A 16,626-nucleotide genomic window follows, 5' to 3' on the forward strand; every position below is an offset into this window, starting at 1 on the left:
ACAAAGCCAACAGTTAAGGAGCAACATTACCATTCATATGGAGCCATGTTTCTGGCCACTTGATGAACTTGATGAATCTAATCAAAGACTGACTGTGTGATGACTAAAGCAGCCTTTCTGTTAGTTAGTCACAACCACCTAAACGGGCTCCCTTTAGATCCACATGGGGAAAATACATAGTTATCAAAACAATAAAAGGGAGAATTTAATCAGTTCACATACCACGGCATGACAATCCTGTACATTTGTTCCAGGTTGCACCTAGTACATGGAATGGTGCTTATGCAGCGGACATCCTCTAACAATTTATGTGTGTTTTTAAAACTAAATATGGAGGGACTGAAAACGTGGGACTAGATACATTGTTACTGAGTATGAAAATTGATTTACAAATGACAACAATTTGTATTGTTTTAGAATGACTTAAAAATAAAAAATGGATCAATTAATATCACAGTAATGAGAAATTTGAAAATCAATTTGAGAATACAGTTGGCAAAAGGCAAATCAATAGATTACATTTACAAATACATTTACAAATACTCTATTGTTACATTTACAAATATATGCAACAATAGATATTACAATGAGAAATGTAATTACAATTTTAATTTATCAAGTGTTTTCCTATTCACTTTTCCAATTATCAAACCTTTTGGTATTTATAAATGTAATAAGTAGTAATAAAAAAAATTGTGGGGAAAGAAATATGTACTGAAACAAACAAAACAATATAACAAGAGCTGAACTTGTTCGTGACAGTGGATTCAAACTGTGAATAACTTTATAACTAGTTCCTCCACAGACGTTGTCACACAGTGGTAAACAAAGAATTTGATGGGTTAAACAACCACCAAGCTAATACTGTGGGATGAAGCTGCCTGCAACAACATACATCATTCCGGGTGATGTGGTACACAGATGGTCAGGAAGTGTGAAAGAGCCCAAACAGTCAGGTCTTTACATTAAGGAGATGGATGTGGTACAGGAGCTCAGATACCCAGCCAGACTCTCCACCCCCGAATAAACCACAGGATGCAGTCCATTCAAACAGCCATGCTGCTCTAAGCTTCGTCCGGTGCTTGTGTTTTCGTCCTCACACTCTGCTTTTTGTCGACCGACAGCCATCACCTCTGGTGTCTGACTGACAGGAGGCGAGACCTGCAGGCAGCTGTTCAGGACGTGGTGGTCCTGCAGGGCACACGTAGTGGACCGGGTTGTGGTAGTGACTTGTGAATCAGATACCATGCTGTCTTTCCTTAACTCCTCCCACAAGTTACCTGAGACAAATGAAGAAATATCTGGTGTATTTTGGGTGAGCATCAACAGTCACTGTTCAGCACTAAACAATAATGCTTGCTGCGATCACACAGAAATTCAGCTGCCAATCATTTCACTGAAGAAGGGGAGGAGACATGCTGGCCAAAGACAAACTGTCATGACACCATTGTTAATGTTATTACTCACACCTGTGCCTTTCCCACTATGATAAGCCAAAATGTCCGCTGTGAAAAGGATGTATTAGAGAATAAAGAAATTAAAGTGACTGAATCAAACAAACATGCATAATTTATGAATAAGGGAACACTAAAGTCAGATGGTCCAAGTAGCTTACAGCAACCCTGGTCACATCACTATGTCCTGTCCTGCCTGCTTCACCACAGGTTGTATGTGAAGGCCAACATGCATGTTCAGCTTGCCAAAAGACCCTTTTCACTGCAGACATTCTTACCTGCCACCACCTGGCATAATTCATAGCATTAGTAATAGCTAGTTGTTACCGCTAACGTTGGACACGAAAATGACACAGAGCCAATAGTTGCATCTGTGCTTTTGCTTCTTGAACATGAAAATGAAAAGGTTTAGACAATCCAAACCAAACAATATGCAGTCACATTTTGACCCCCTTGCAAAATGAGGTAAGCAACTACTAGCATGCTCCATTATGGGCTGAAAGAGCAAGCAAGACTCCAATGTGACTGTCATATGAACTCTTTACATGCATGTGTCATCTCTTCCTGTGTCCCAGATGAATGTGAACCAGGATGTTAGTCCCTGATGCAGCACTTTGTAGTCTAAAAAACAGTCCAAATCCAAAATTTTATTCCTCAATCCCAGAAAAGCAAGAAAAGTAGTGCCTCTATTGGCTGAATACATAGGACAGAGTTTGAACTTAAACTTGAAATGTTCTTTGTTTGCAGAGGTTTTAATGCAAGTGAATGAAAGGCAAAGTGAGTTAGTACCCACCCGAAAAAAGCTTGACATTAGTTGCCCAGATTTGAGAGAGGGAAAAATTCTGATCAGTCAGAATTCATTTTTTAATTTAAAAAAATCTAAACAATTTAGAGTCAATTTGGTTATTAAAGGATTGCCACCAACATTGTGTACTAAGCAGGACATTTTACACTTGTCAGTGCTCCCTGGTGGACAAACTATGTAAGTGAGACACTTTTTCTAAATCACCTTAAACTAATCTTTCGTAATTCTACTGACACACAAATACCAAACTATCTTGTATCCATCATATTGTCCCAATGTGACTCTCCTACCTTGCAGCTGCAGGTCAATCAGACTGGGGTTGAGCGCATCGATGTCGTAACTGGCGTCTCCTTCCAACAAAAAGTCCTGTATGCTCTTGTGGCCGATACTGTAGTCGGCCTGCAGGGCAGCACTGTAAACAGGTGGCATCGTAGCAGCCAAGGGTGAGTTCAGGCTTCCAGTAACTGTTGGCTGTCCACAGGGTGAGTATAAGGCAAAGGAGTTGCTGGGGTGAGCTGCAGCGGTGGGTGGAAGGTAGGAAGGCTGCTGAGTTTGCATATTTGCATACTGTGAGTGCCGAATAGGTGGGCAGGGTGTTTGAAGCTGTGCTTGGGTGCAGGATGATGAGGTTGTGCTGTAGATAGTGGCAACTCTTGATATCAACGCTGGGTTGGTGTAAGGTGGCAAAGGCCTGAGCTTGCCCGGCCTCTCTCCCAATAGACGATCAAGGTCTTCTGTTGAAAAAGTGTGTATCAAAATAAAGTCCTAAAATGGCCATACAATTTTGATACATTTAAAGTACAAGTCAGATGAGCAAAAAATTATTAAAAGGTCAAATGTCTGTACAGTACAATTTTGATCCTTTAACCTTTTATTGTAATGAATACATGGTAAAACCAATCTTCTGAAAAACATTATTTTCCACCTTACTTGCTCATTGTCCTGTTCTTTGGTGCATATTTCAATATGTTTCAGGGACCCACCTGGCTTCGCCATGCTCCTGCGAACAGTGACGGGGTCCTTGCGACGCCACTTGTGCAGCTCCTCCTGCATTTTCTCCACCTTGCCTGGATTGAGTGCCCAAAGGCAGCCTTTACGGGACGAGTTTCCATTTTTGTTCTCCACCTTCACGAAGCACTTGTTCAGGGAGAGGTTGTGACGCACAGAGTTCTTCCACCCATCAGGAGCCGTCTGAAAACAGAGAGGGTTGGATAGCTTGAGAAGATGGGAAAGAAAGGGCAGATGCTTTATCATGACAAGTCAGATCATTTCATGCTACAAGAAGAAATGCAATAAGCACACATGATTATGCCTGCTATGTATGTGTGTCTTGACCACTGGGCTACCAGGACACCTTAAATCATTTTCTATATAAAATGTCAGAAAACCCAGTGATGTGTTTAAATAACTTTTTTTGTCCTTTTTATATACAGTCTATGGTTTTGTCCAAACAATCATATATGACATTCTTTCACATAAGATGAAAAAGAAGTAAACTCTCACATTTGAGAAGTTTGAATCTGTGAATGTTTAGCATTTTTGCTTGAAAATTGATTGAAATAATGAAGTTATTTGATGTTGATCGACTAGATGAACAAACAAATGTTGGTGATTTCCTTTAGAAAGTGAAAAGCTGCAAAAGTAGTGGACAAATCACCCGAAAGACCGACATTAGCATCTACTATACAGCCGGTGTGGCTAAAAATTAACTATTACAGTTTCATGGAAAAATAATTTTTGTTTTAATTTGTTTCACACTTTTAAAATATGAATCATACTTAGATGCCCAATCTTGGAATAAAGTCTGTTACTGTTCAGTAAAGACATCTGCCCTCACCCACTGCCTACAGTAAGTGTTTCACTGAGATCCATATACAGAAACCAGAATACCAGGCCCTCCCTGGAGGGAAGATTAAAATGTGTATACATTTTTCTACCATCTGTAATGTTTGATATCTGCATGCCATAGCAAGTGTCCACTGAACTGAAATTAACTCTAAGATACCTGAAGGTATTTACATATAAAAGTACTTTCCTTCCATTTTCCATCTGCCTCATGTATTTTCTGGCCCTGCAGCCTGTGTTTAATGTGACAGGCAGTTGTTTGAAAAGCATCTTATTGAATATGAATGGCAGCAAGTCTTTGAGTGCTTTCCAGACTTGAGTTTGAACCTATTTGATTTGTGGATACCTGGAATTCTTGTACAGTATTTGCGGTGACCCGAACACAGGCGGAACACTGCTGCTAGCTAATTTATTCAGTATTAAAGTATTCATTCATTTATAACCTGTTTAAAATCTGCCAAGAGCCTTCTCAACAATATTATATGATTATGATATCTCTTCAATCCCTGCAATATCCTCCCAAACTGCCTACACACACACAAATTGCCGATATTAAACAGATTCAAAACATCTGCCCATTTTACTCTCCATGTCAGTCTCATGCTTCAACAGGTTACTACACAGCTGGTCCAGGGTCATATAGCTGCAGGTGTAGCACAAAGCTTTTTTTCGGGACTTAACTGTAATTGCCAAGCCATAAATGTGACTGCCTAAATGCCAACTCAGCACATGTGAAAAACGGAGAAATAAACCAAAACAAATGCTCAAATAAGTGAGCTAATTGGAAAAAAATCTAGGTGGTCAGAGGGGAAAAAAACTAGGTGGTCAGTTTCCATCATTACTCTACTGTTGTCTGCATGAAACTAAAAAGATTGAACTAAACCAGGAGCAGAGGAAACCAGGGCCTTAACATCCTCAGAAACATGCTGTCAATTCTATAACCAGCTAAAGTTGACTTTAAAGATCAAGCTATTTGTGAGAGGTGAAACTAGAGCAGAAAAACTAGAAAAGTTTTTGTGAACTATAGTATTGTAAACATTAAACAATATGAACCCAAAGTTTTATTCAGGGCTGCTTGTGCTAGAAGATGACTCTAAGATTTTTTTTCAGCTGATTAAATTCAGCATGTGTTAGAGAAAACATGAACTGAAATACCTTGAAATAGGGGAAGTGTTCAGTCATGAAGCTGTAGATCTCACTGACTGGCAGGCTTCCCGTTTTACTGTTCTTCAGAGCCATGAAGATCAAGATGCTGCACTCATGAAGGACATTTTTACATTAGCATTTTAATAATATGTTAGGTTTGGCACTAACAAGCCCTTAAATTTAAAGGGGACCTATTATGCTCATTTCCAGCTCTATGTTCTTATTCTGGGATTCCACTAGAGTAACGTTGCATCATTCCACAGTTCTTCTGATTGGCCAACATCTCGGACATTTCCCAGTCCTTCCAGGAATTTACGATCGCAACTATTAAATCCCCATGAATTTAGCACAACTTTGATTTTTTTGATTTTGACCAATCACCACAACTTCCCCAAATTTGACCTATCATTGCAGTTTCCTGCAAAACCTCGTCATATGTCAGCTTGTCATTTCTTTATTTAAAAGATGTAGCAGTGTGATACCAACTTCTCACATTTGCCGAAAAAAAAAAAAAAGGACCGTGATAAACATTATCCGGATCTTCTTTACCAAACCTGGGGTAAACTGTTTTGCAAAACTTGCAGTATTGTGGTCAAACATAAAAGAAAATCATCTATTGACAAAAATTTTGCCACCGCAAAACATAGTGCAGAGTGGCAGAGACGCATGGAAGATGTCAGACTGTTGCATTCTGGTCAATTGCAAGTGCTGAGAGAATCAAGGCAAGCTGGTTTAAATATGCAGGGTTAGGGTTAGGCCTGCAAAATCCTGGAAGGACAGTTTATAAAAATCACATCTACTTATTCCTACAATTTCCTTGCCCCAAAACATCGCAATTTTCATCGCAATTCTTTAGAACAGTTACTGTAAAATCAGGAATTTTAGACCACAACAATCACTAAAAAGGCCCGCGAAATCCTGGAGGGACTGATTTGCTCTTACGTACACTTACATGTAAGCCTAGTACACTGTACACTATGTAATTACTGGCATAGTGCATGAATTTCAACAGTATAGTTTTGTATCAAATAAACACAGTCACTGTGCACTTGACACACACCAGGGTCTGTGTTCAGTCCTGACAGCAGTCAGCTAACTAATGGATCCTCTAGCAGCACAGTTAGCTGAACTAACGGAAGCTACTGTTAGCAGTGGTTGAATACTGTGACAGACTGAGAGGGTGGATGGGCGTGTCCCTGCTGCGCCTGGAGCAGATTGTGAGCTGATGACATCAGCTAGGCAGGAAAGTAGAAAACAAAACATTCGACATTATACTGTATATACGAAAATAAAGTAAAGCATAATAGGTCCCCTTTAAAGTATCCCACCCATATTCACTGGAATTGGCTTTTCTAATTGTGCAATCAGATTAATTTGAAGATATAAATATAAGAATTCTACACATTGTTGCTTTAAATATGATAAAGGTATACAAAAATATAAATGTTGGTAAAAATATGTTGAAATGTGATGTGATGTGTTTACCTGTATGAGTAAATGGGCTTGGGAAAGAGGGGCTGGTTGGTGCTCTCCTGGTGTGATTGAGTGGAGAGAGAATATTTTGGGCTGTTGGACTGGTCATTATTAGGGTACAGTCTAGGTGAGACCTGTAGAGAAATCACACGCAAAAATCATGAATTGAATTGAAAACCAATTACAAAAAACAGATGTGTCATTTCAAAGCCACTATTCATCTGGTTTTCTTTCATTTGCCTTGGCTGAGTCATGTGTAGGCTATTGATCCATAAACCGCTATATGATAAAGCTTTCGCTGACTCGTGTCCTCACCCAGTAGTTTATGGAAATCACAAGCATCCTTTCCTGCCAATGTCAAAATCATATCTATGTCACTGCTTTTAAAACAAATTGGCATTGTGTTGGCTCGTATCAATTACTCACAGTTTTATTAATAATCACATACATCCCATCTTCTCCAGCATTTGTCTATGGTTCAGCCAACATACTGACTCACCTGTTGAAGAGGGCTCGATGAGCTGTAGGGTGGATAGCTTTGAGTCTGGAAGCAGGAGGGCTCTACTGGTACAGCTGGTAGTTCTGGGTACAAACTCTGAAAATATGAGAAAATTCAATTTTGAGATCAAATTGATCTTGTGGCATAATTTGACACCTTTAAAGCTGGAGGCAATAGTAATTAAACATATGATGCTCTCTCTCCGCTGCTTATATCACTCCGCTGGGCCCCGCTCACTAAACCCACAAGCAGGAGCCTGTTGCCCTGCAAAACCCGGTCCCTCTCTACGCAACTCGTCTTCTCAAAGATAAGGTGGCAATGGCGCAGTGAATAAGAAACATGCCTTTGGTGTGGGTTCAATTCACACTGTGACACATCCACCAGTGTGTCCCTGAGCAAGACACTTACTGCTCCAAAGTCGTACGACTAACCAACAACTGCTCCTCAGGAGACCCATCTGTCAAACTCCCGAATTTTGCTGACGACACAACGGTCATTGGCCTCATCTGGGATGGTGACGAGTCGGCCTACAGACAGGAGGTTGATCAGCTGGCTCGCTGGTGCGGTCAGAACAACCTGGAGCTTAACACGCTCAAAACTGTGGAGATGACCATCGACTTCAGAAGGAGCCCCCTCATTCTGCCCCCCATCGCCATACTCAACAGCCCTGTGTCTGCTGTGGAATCCTTCAGGTGCCTGGGATCCACTACATCCCAGGACCTGAAGTGGTCATCAAGAAGGCCCAGCAGAGGATATACTTCCTGCGCCAGCTCAGGAAGCTCAACCTGCATAAGGACCTGCTGATCCACTTTTACACAGCCATCATCCAGTCTGTCCTCTGCACGTCCACTGTGTGGTTTGGATCTGCCACCAAAAAGGACAGGAGCAGACTACAACGGACAGTCAGGACTGCAGAAGAGATTGTCAGTGCCAATATGCCCTCCATTCAGGACTTTTCTAGACCAGGGAACCCCTACTCTTTGTGACAAGTTCCATTGGATCTTTATTGACCACAATGAGTCAGGACCTTGCTATTAAGGTCTTATCAGAAGGATGGCAGCTCCTACAGCACAGTGTCCCCATCACTGCACTGGGATGTTATTATTAGGACAAGAGGGAAGACTGCCTACTACTGGCCCATTTTCCCAGTAAGTCACCCATCCAGGTACTGGCCAGGCCCAAACCTGCCTAGCTTCAGTGAACCAGCAGTAGCAGGGTTTAAATTGGTATATATGTGGTACATACCAAATCCACCTACCTCAAGTACATAACACTTACACATATTCCAGCATCCTTTGCACTATGCTCCATCATACTGTGTACATGAGTACATGTATGCATGTATGTGTATGTGTACCTATCTCATCCACCTTCAATTTGTACATAATAATAATGGTAATAATAATTCACTCTTGCATCCTTTACACTCTGCTCATTGCACTATTGTCTCAATCTGTCTACATTGTTTTTGTTTATAGTGTGTATATATGTGTTCTATACTGTAGCCTGTGTCTGATTTTATTATTGTATTGTTGTATAAGTAAGCACATCGTGAGCATTGTACAATCCAGAGTCAAATTCCTCGTATGTGTACCCATACCTGGCAAATAAAGCTGATTCTGATTCTGATTCTGACTACATCTAATTGACTTATTATATGTAGTGGGTGCACGAGCAGTGACTGACACTGTGTTAGAGAATCCTCCTGGCTCTGATTGGTTGTTTTGTTCAGGGAGCAGTGGATTCTTGCTAATAGCATTAACAGAAGTAGGAGGAGCCAGGGGATTTTGTTTACAAATTATCTGTCTGGTGTACTACTGTCAGGATGTAGTGACAGTTTTAGCAAATATGATAAAAAGTTATTTTTTAAAAGCATTCCCTAATGCAGCTTTAAACTTGCAATAACTGTTTTTTTCCCACTTGGGGGGCAGTGAAAACAAGTTGTGAAGACACTGAAGTTTGATATGGTGAACTAGTTAGCAAACAGTTGCCTATTTACACATCCAGCAGTTTCTGAGCAACATTAGGATTAATTTGGAGTCTGTTTTTGTCCACCTGGTAAATGTTAATCCAACATTCACTCTCTTTCAGCTTTGTTTTTGGGCTCTAGCACCTCCTTGTGGAAATATCTGTTTGGTGCTGGACAGGTAGCGTGCAGTGGGATTTTAGAGCTTTTTCTCTGAAAACAGCTGCCTGCTGTGGCCAAAAACAACGCAGAGAGTGAAAGAAAACATTAAAGTTGTAGCCTGAAAAATAAAATAATGTTAAATAAAATAATGTGCATTTGTAGTCAATTTAATTCTCTTATATTCATAAAGACTGAACACCAATGAATTGCTTCAATGTGTGCAGATGTGTGTGTAGTAGTCCTAACATGTAAGGAAAAGTAAAGCAGTATCAACGTGTTGTTTTGGATTGCATAAAGTCTTAACTGAAATAAAAGGTTAGGATAAAATGAGTGTACCATAAATCTAGAAACCCGAACACTGCCATTGTAGTGGTCCCAGGATGTTGGTGCCTCGCCGCTTGAGCTGTGTGAATGAGTATCAGGGCCACACGCCTCCTGCGGATAGCTGAAGGAAGACGAGCACTGAGGGAGACAACCTGCAGCTGTTACTGCTCCATCGCTGAACTGTCGATGGTAAGGATGGAAACGGTTAGAGTCAACGGCACCTCGTGCTGGTGCTGATCTTGACCCTGAACCAATGGTCCCATCAGCACTGTGCCTCCTGTTTCCAGCTGCAGTCCTCAAGCTGAAGGTGTTGCTCCCTTGCTGGGTGAAGCAGACATCCCCGCCCGCTTTAGTCTGTGGTGTGATCATCATCACAGGGATTACAAATCATTAAAGATGTAATTACAATAATCATAAACCTTTGACAAACCATTCAGGGTTGGGCTCCATATGTATTGTTTCGACTCCCATTGAAGCTGTCAAGATGTCTACTGTGATTCCCCTGGGGCCATTAAAACCCTCTGTCTCATAGTAAATAAATCACAGAGAACTGTCTCAGAGTTTTATATTCACATATGTAAACAGAAAATTAACAAAAATAATTTTTTCTGGGGCAGGAGAACACACTCTTTTTTGTTGTTTTTATTGTGATCTGTGGTACTGATCGGTTAAAGGAGTAGTTCGACATTCTCGAAATATACTCTTTGGCTTCATTGCTGAGAATTAGTCAAACAGTCAGCCGCTGGTTATTCTAGTTTAGCATTAAGAGTGGAAAAAAGGTGAAAATGCAGGTGAAACTGATTTTCTATTTCCAGTGTTTCACAGAAGAAGCTGCCTGAGGCAGCACAGTACCTGTGATTCTGCCATCTGTTGGCAGGAGGTCCCACAAGGCTCACAGGTGTGTAGGCTGGCCTGAGGGGTTGACGTTTGAGACTTGCCGCCGCTGGGATAAAATGGTGGGGAGTCTGACATTATGCACCAAAATTTGCTCCTGTGAAGAGATAAAAAAAAACAGGCTGAATTTGAGATGGGAGAGAAAACAGCATTTTCTGGCTCAATTTTGATTAAACTGAGGCAGATGCTGACATTATTACTGATTAGAAATTTGAGATGGATGACATGTTTCAGCTATTAGAATTTTCATCTGCTTCACTTCAAAATAAAGGTCACACAAAGCTGTTTAAGAAATAGTTTGTTCGCTTTCTAGCTGAGACATAACAGTATAGATACCGCTCTCATATTTGTACTGTAAATATGAAACTATCACCAGCAATTGTTTGGCTTAGCAAAGACTGGAGACAGGGGGTAATTAGTGTTATTGAGCTTTAGAGGCAGAGTTTGATACCATTAAACAGAGCCAGGCTAGCTGTTTCCATCTTTATGCTAAGCTAAGCTACCCAGCTGCTGTTTCCACCTCCTGTGTCTGTAGCTTCTGAACTTCTATCCACCAGGGCCTGCAATGAATTTGCCTCCTTCTTCACAGTCAAAATTCAAACAACAAGACAAGCAATCAGTGCCTCCATGTCAGGTACAGGATATGTGTTGTTGTCCCTGTGTCCACTTAAAAACAATTCATATAGTATGAGACAATTCAATTCTTTCAACCATAACAACCAGGAGGACATAATATAACATCTGAAATCCTCCTCCTGCTGCCTTGATATTCTGCCAACAGGCTTTTTCAAAAATTTCTAACTGCATGGCCTCAGATCTACAACAAATTGTCAACATGTCTCTCCTCTCCGGTTTCTTCCCACAGGCCCTGAAAACTGTAGTCATTAAGCCACTCTTAAAAAAGAGCAATTTAAACACATCACTAATGAGCAATTACAGGCCCATGACAAATCTGCCGGGGTTTTTTGCGTTTTTTCAACAGCTTAGTGCTTTCCTGGCACTAAATAACTGTTTTGATGTCTTCCAGTCAGGATTTTGACCTCACCACAGCACTGAGATGGCTCTTTTTAAGGTCTTCAATGATATCCATTTGAACACTGACAGTGGCAAAATTTCTGTCTTGATATTATTGTATCTCAGTGCTGCTTTCAACACGGTCAACGACAACATATTACTTGACAGACTTGAAAACTGGGTGGGACTTTCTAGCACAGTACTAAACTGGTTTAAATCCTACTTAAAGGACAGGGACTACTTTGTGTCTATAGGTAATCACACATCTGAGCTAACAAAAATGACTGGTGGAGTTCGCCAAGGCTCCATTATGGGGCGTTAAACATCTACATGTTTCCGCTGGCTCAGATTATGAAAAACAACCACATTTGTTACTATAATTATGCTGATGACACACACATTTACATAACCATATCACCAGGGGACTATGATCCCATTCAAGCGCTGAGTAATTGTATTAAACAAATTAACAATTTTCTTCAATTGAATAAAGCTAAAATTGAAGTTATTGTTTTTGGAGCCAGGGAAGAACGATTGAAAGTCAGTGCTCAGCTTCAATCGGTAATGTTAAAAATCACCAACCAAGCCAGCAATCTTGTTGTAGTCATGGACTCAGACCTGAATTTAAGCAGCCACATTAAGGCAATTACAAAGTCAGCCTACTATCACCTGAAGAATATCTCAAGGATTAAAGGACTTATGACTCAGCAGGACTTGGAAAAACTTATCCATACATTTATCTTCAGTCGTCTCGACTTCTGTAACAGTGTCTTTACAAGGCTCCCTAAAAAATCGATCAGACAGCTGCAGCTAATTCAGAACGCAGCTGCTCGAGTCCTCACTAAGACTAAAAAAGTGAATCACATCACTCCAGTTCTGAGGTCTTTACACTGGCTTCCTGTCTGTCAGAGAATTGATTTCAAAGTATTGCTGTTGGTTTATAAAGCACTGAATGGTTTAGGGCCAAAATACATTTCTGATCTTCTGCTTCGTTATGAACCATCTAGACCTCTCAGGTTGCCTGGGACAAGTCTGCTTTCTGTCCCCAGAGTCAAAACTAAACAGTTTTTATGCTCCATATATCTGGAACAAACTCACAGAAAACTGCATGTCTGCAGAAACTCTCTTCTTTTAATGAGACTGAAGACTTTTGTTTTTACCACTGCCTTTAATTAAGTCAAATTTAAAGCTGTGGACTGATAACTTACACTGCACTGTGACTTTAACTGTCCTGTATTCTTTTTCTTTGTTTTTAGATTTTCAGTGAACACTATTTAAAAAGCTGTCAAGATGTCTACTCTGAATTCCCTGAGGCCAAAGAGTACTCTTTTGATTGTATCAGCTCACACGGCTGATCCTCAGTTAACAGCGCCAAGTAGAATTACAAGGGTTAGAGTGCCTTTTTTCTGTTAACTTGTCAACAGGGCCCGCTGTCAACCGCTTTTGCCAGAGCTTGTAGCGTGGACAATCCGTATTTACAGTGATGACTGTATCTAAGGAAGGGTTAAGGTTAGCGTCCCTAGGTGTTAAAGGGTTAGAGTCCCCTTAGGATTAGAATAAAAAATAAATAAATAAACAAAAAGATAGAGTGTGAGATGGGGAATAAAAGGAGTAAAATAAGCAAAGGTGAGAGACTGGCCAGTTTTATTTTTCATTTAACTCTTTAAAACTTTTTTATATTTCCCTGTTGCTTGTATGTTTTATGTAAAGCACTTTGAATTACCTTGTTGTTGAAATTTGCTATACAAATAAACTAGCCTTGCCTTGCCTTGCCATATTTACAGTATAAATATGAGAGTGGTATCAGCAAGAAAACCAAAATGCCAAAATATTCCTTTAAATTATGAAATCAAATAAGAGAGGAAATGCAAGTGGTAAAAAAAATCTAGCTGTTTTTTTATTCTACTTTTGATTTATATTGCTGTCGACACATGACAGGAAGCATATCTTAAGTGTTTTGACAAAGCACTTCTTGTCACTGAACCCTGGAGATCATATCTACTGAGTCATTATTCTACTGTAAATCTGCAAGATACACTATACTGTGTCCTCTGACGGCATGAGTGCAGGCGTGGGAACAGTTGAGTTCATTTATAGTGACAGTTTATTAAAACACCAACGTTTGACATTAGTGGATGTACAAGGGGCAGGGGGTTTATCCGGCTGAGTGTAAAGAAGTGTTACCTGATCTAAGTAGAGGTGAGAGACACGTGGCCCAAGTTCCAGTAAAGGTAACCTCAACTCTGACATAAACCAAGCTCATTAAAACTGCCAACAAACCATGGCTGTTAGGTCACGTAAAGCCAAATACTGCTGAGGCAGAGAGATGGACCTCTGTATGTGTGTGTGTTTGTGAGAGAGAGAAAGAGAGAAGTAGCAATCGTAGCGCTTTCTGTTCAGATCAAAGAAGGCTAAAGTGTCAAGGTGAAAGTTGAGAGATTGCCTTTTCACCACTGTAGCAACAAATCCTCTCATCTGCTTGACGGACACGCTGCCACCAGCCAGAACGGATGCACTTACAGCTAGAGAATAAGACACTTCAGCAGTTGAGATGGTGTGTATGTCTGTGTGAGTGTGTGCGTGTGTTAAGAAAATGAGCAGTAAACAAATCTTTTTGACTGTTTTAGTCTCTGAGATGATCCATCTCACCACAGGTTTAACACGTACTGCGCAGACGTAGTCCCAGTTTGTGTGCCTCTCATGCATTGACACTACATTCGATACACAGAGCTAAGGATCTGAAAAAAAATTACCCGAAGTGCTTTAACAACACTTACATCATTTCTGAAGGTATTTCCAGAATCCTTTAAGACTCTGGAGACCATCTTGATTAAACAGATATTTCACCTGTTTTGCAAGTTGTGCATCTTTATCCTAATCCAAATAAAAATGATAGCCAGAAATTATGTAGTAGCTTCTTGTTCAATTTTTAGGCTACAATGTGAACCAGAGTTTTAAATTTTATGCAGCAATGTATACATAAAGAGCAAGTAGCTACATATGTGATTTCATGATACCTGTATATAAGAAAAACAGTTGTAACTTGAGAAACTGATTAAAATAAGGTATTCATTGTGGAACAGACTGAATATTTTTTAAGAGTCTTTGTGGATTCTGGAAAAACAGAACAGCATAAGTGTTAAACAAACATTTGGGTTTTTCAAATATCTCCGGGTATTTCCACTTCAGAAAATCTGATGCATGTAGCTCAAATGTTAACAGTAATACGTGAGAGGTACAAACTCGGGCCGTTGCAGATGGTGAGTGAGCAAAATAAGAAGTAAATGGTTCTACTGTGAGGATCAGTAAAGTCAGTGTTTGTGCGTTAGGATCAGGAACGGATCTCTTTTTAAAGGATTCTTGACACCAAAGGTTCAAATGAGCTTTGTATTAGTTTGTATCCTTTCATTTCATTGGTTTGTATTGGTTGCCATACTGTAGAGACTACAGTACCTACAATGTGCCTTTGGTTCAGTATGAAAATGCTGCCCTTGATCATGAGTTGAATAAGACATGGCCACTTGACATTTCTCTGTAACAGTGACAATAAAATCTTAGGAGTGGTTCTGTCTGCATCTTCAGCCAAAATGAGATAAGAGATAAGTTATAGAGAAGTGTGCTCTGTGTTTTTATTGCCATAATCATTCCTCCTGTTCATACTAGTCATGATGAAATCACTAATGTGCTTTTTTAACAGAAAATCTACATAAAAAATGTATTCAAAAGTTTATCTAAAGCTAAAATAAGGCTAGCCAATTTATTTCCTGTTAATCAACTAATCATTTCATCTGCACTTATATATACTGTTGGGTAGCTTAATTTAAAATAAACAATCATAATAAACTCTTCATATGTTTTGTGTGCAAACATTTTTAAAGTTAGGGATGCACCAAAATGAAAATTCTTGGCTGAAGCCAAAGCCAAATATAATGAAATATATTGAATAACAAATTCTGAACACCGAACAATAATAATACAATACAATACAGTAAATAGTCAAAATGTGCTTTTTACTCAGTGTTTCCCACAGGATTTGGAGAGACTATGGTGGATGAGTCTGAGGCCCAAGAGTAAATTGCATGCGTCCATTTACTTTAATGTACACATGTAATATGTTTTATGATGACTACTATGATAAATGTGTGTGTTTCTCGTATCGCATAACATGAAGACTTTATAGGTATCAGTAGGACTCTCACGCTGCAGCACTTGTCTTTGTAAAGAGAGAAAATGACAGGATAAAGTCGCTAACCTGCCTGTCAGCTCGCACTGGTCCGTTTCAGTGGATTTACCATGAAGTATTTAATACGTATGCACTCCAAATTTAGATGCGACTTGCTTAATCGCTTCCTCAGAAACAAGTGACAGAAACAATCAAAGTGGTTCAGCCTGTTTGTTGCCTTTTCTAAGATTAATTTCGGTGGCCGAACATTTGGTGCATCTCTATTTAAAGTAACTAGTAACTAAAGCTGTCAAATAATTGGAGTGCAATAAAAGTACAATATTCCCCACTAAATTGCAGTGGACTAGAAATAGAAAGTAGCATGAAAAGAAAAGACTCAAGGAAAGTACAATTACCTCAAATTTGTACTTAAGTACAGTACTTGAATAAATGTACTCAGTCATACTCATTTCTGATGCATTGATACAGCTAAAATATAGGGGTGGTGATGGCGCAATGGATAAGTAGTATGCCTTTGGTGTGAGAGACCCAGGTTCCCCACTGTGACCCATCCACCAATGTGTCCCTGAGCAAGACACTGAACCCCTAGTTGCTCCAGAGGCGTGCGAGCTCTGACATGTATAGCAATTGTAAGTCGCTTTGGATAAAAGCGTCAGCTAAATGAAAATGTAAAACTATGCAGTGTTCTTACCTTTGAAAGGTAAGGTTATTTTGCTGATAATACAATTTTACTTTTAATTTAGTAATGTTTTCAGTGCAGGATCTTAACTTAATTGTATTTATTCTAGTACTGCATTGAAACATACATTACTAAATGTTTGGATATGTCAAATAATATCTTTAAATAATCAGCTTTAACAA

At 39.7% G+C, this 16,626-nt stretch overlaps 1 protein-coding gene across 1 annotated transcript; it reads right to left on the minus strand.

The window, feature by feature from the left end:
- Positions 1–72: 72 nt before the first annotated feature.
- foxn1 (forkhead box N1) lies at positions 73–10,646 on the minus strand. The gene is made up of 8 exons (XM_038693832.1): positions 10,527–10,646; positions 9,702–10,028; positions 7,223–7,318; positions 6,736–6,857; positions 5,260–5,356; positions 3,243–3,450; positions 2,550–2,993; positions 73–1,280 (listed from the first exon to the last, which is right to left on the minus strand). Exons 1-8 carry the CDS (start codon positions 10,644–10,646, stop codon positions 961–963), a joined length of 1,734 nt encoding a protein of 577 aa, XP_038549760.1. The 3' UTR covers positions 73–960.
- Positions 10,647–16,626: the final 5,980 nt, after the last annotated feature.

Source organism: Micropterus salmoides, unplaced genomic scaffold (assembly GCF_014851395.1).
Source record: "Micropterus salmoides isolate LMB-PRFRI ecotype aquatic unplaced genomic scaffold, ASM1485139v1 Ms_hic_scaffold_3, whole genome shotgun sequence".
Taxonomy (NCBI): domain Eukaryota; kingdom Metazoa; phylum Chordata; class Actinopteri; order Centrarchiformes; family Centrarchidae; genus Micropterus; species Micropterus salmoides.

Excerpts from the sequence above, each read along its gene's own strand:
- foxn1 (XM_038693832.1), bottom strand. The coding sequence starts at position 10,646 with ATGTCAGACTCCCCACCATTTTATCCCAGCGGCGGCAAGTCTCAAACG. Across the intron at positions 10,029-10,526 it reads AACAGATGGCAGAATCACAG|ACTAAAGCGGGCGGGGATGT; the intron begins GTACTGTGCTGC and ends ATCACACCACAG. Across the intron at positions 3,451-5,259 it reads AACACTTCCCCTATTTCAAG|ACGGCTCCTGATGGGTGGAA; the intron begins GTATTTCAGTTC and ends CTCTGTTTTCAG.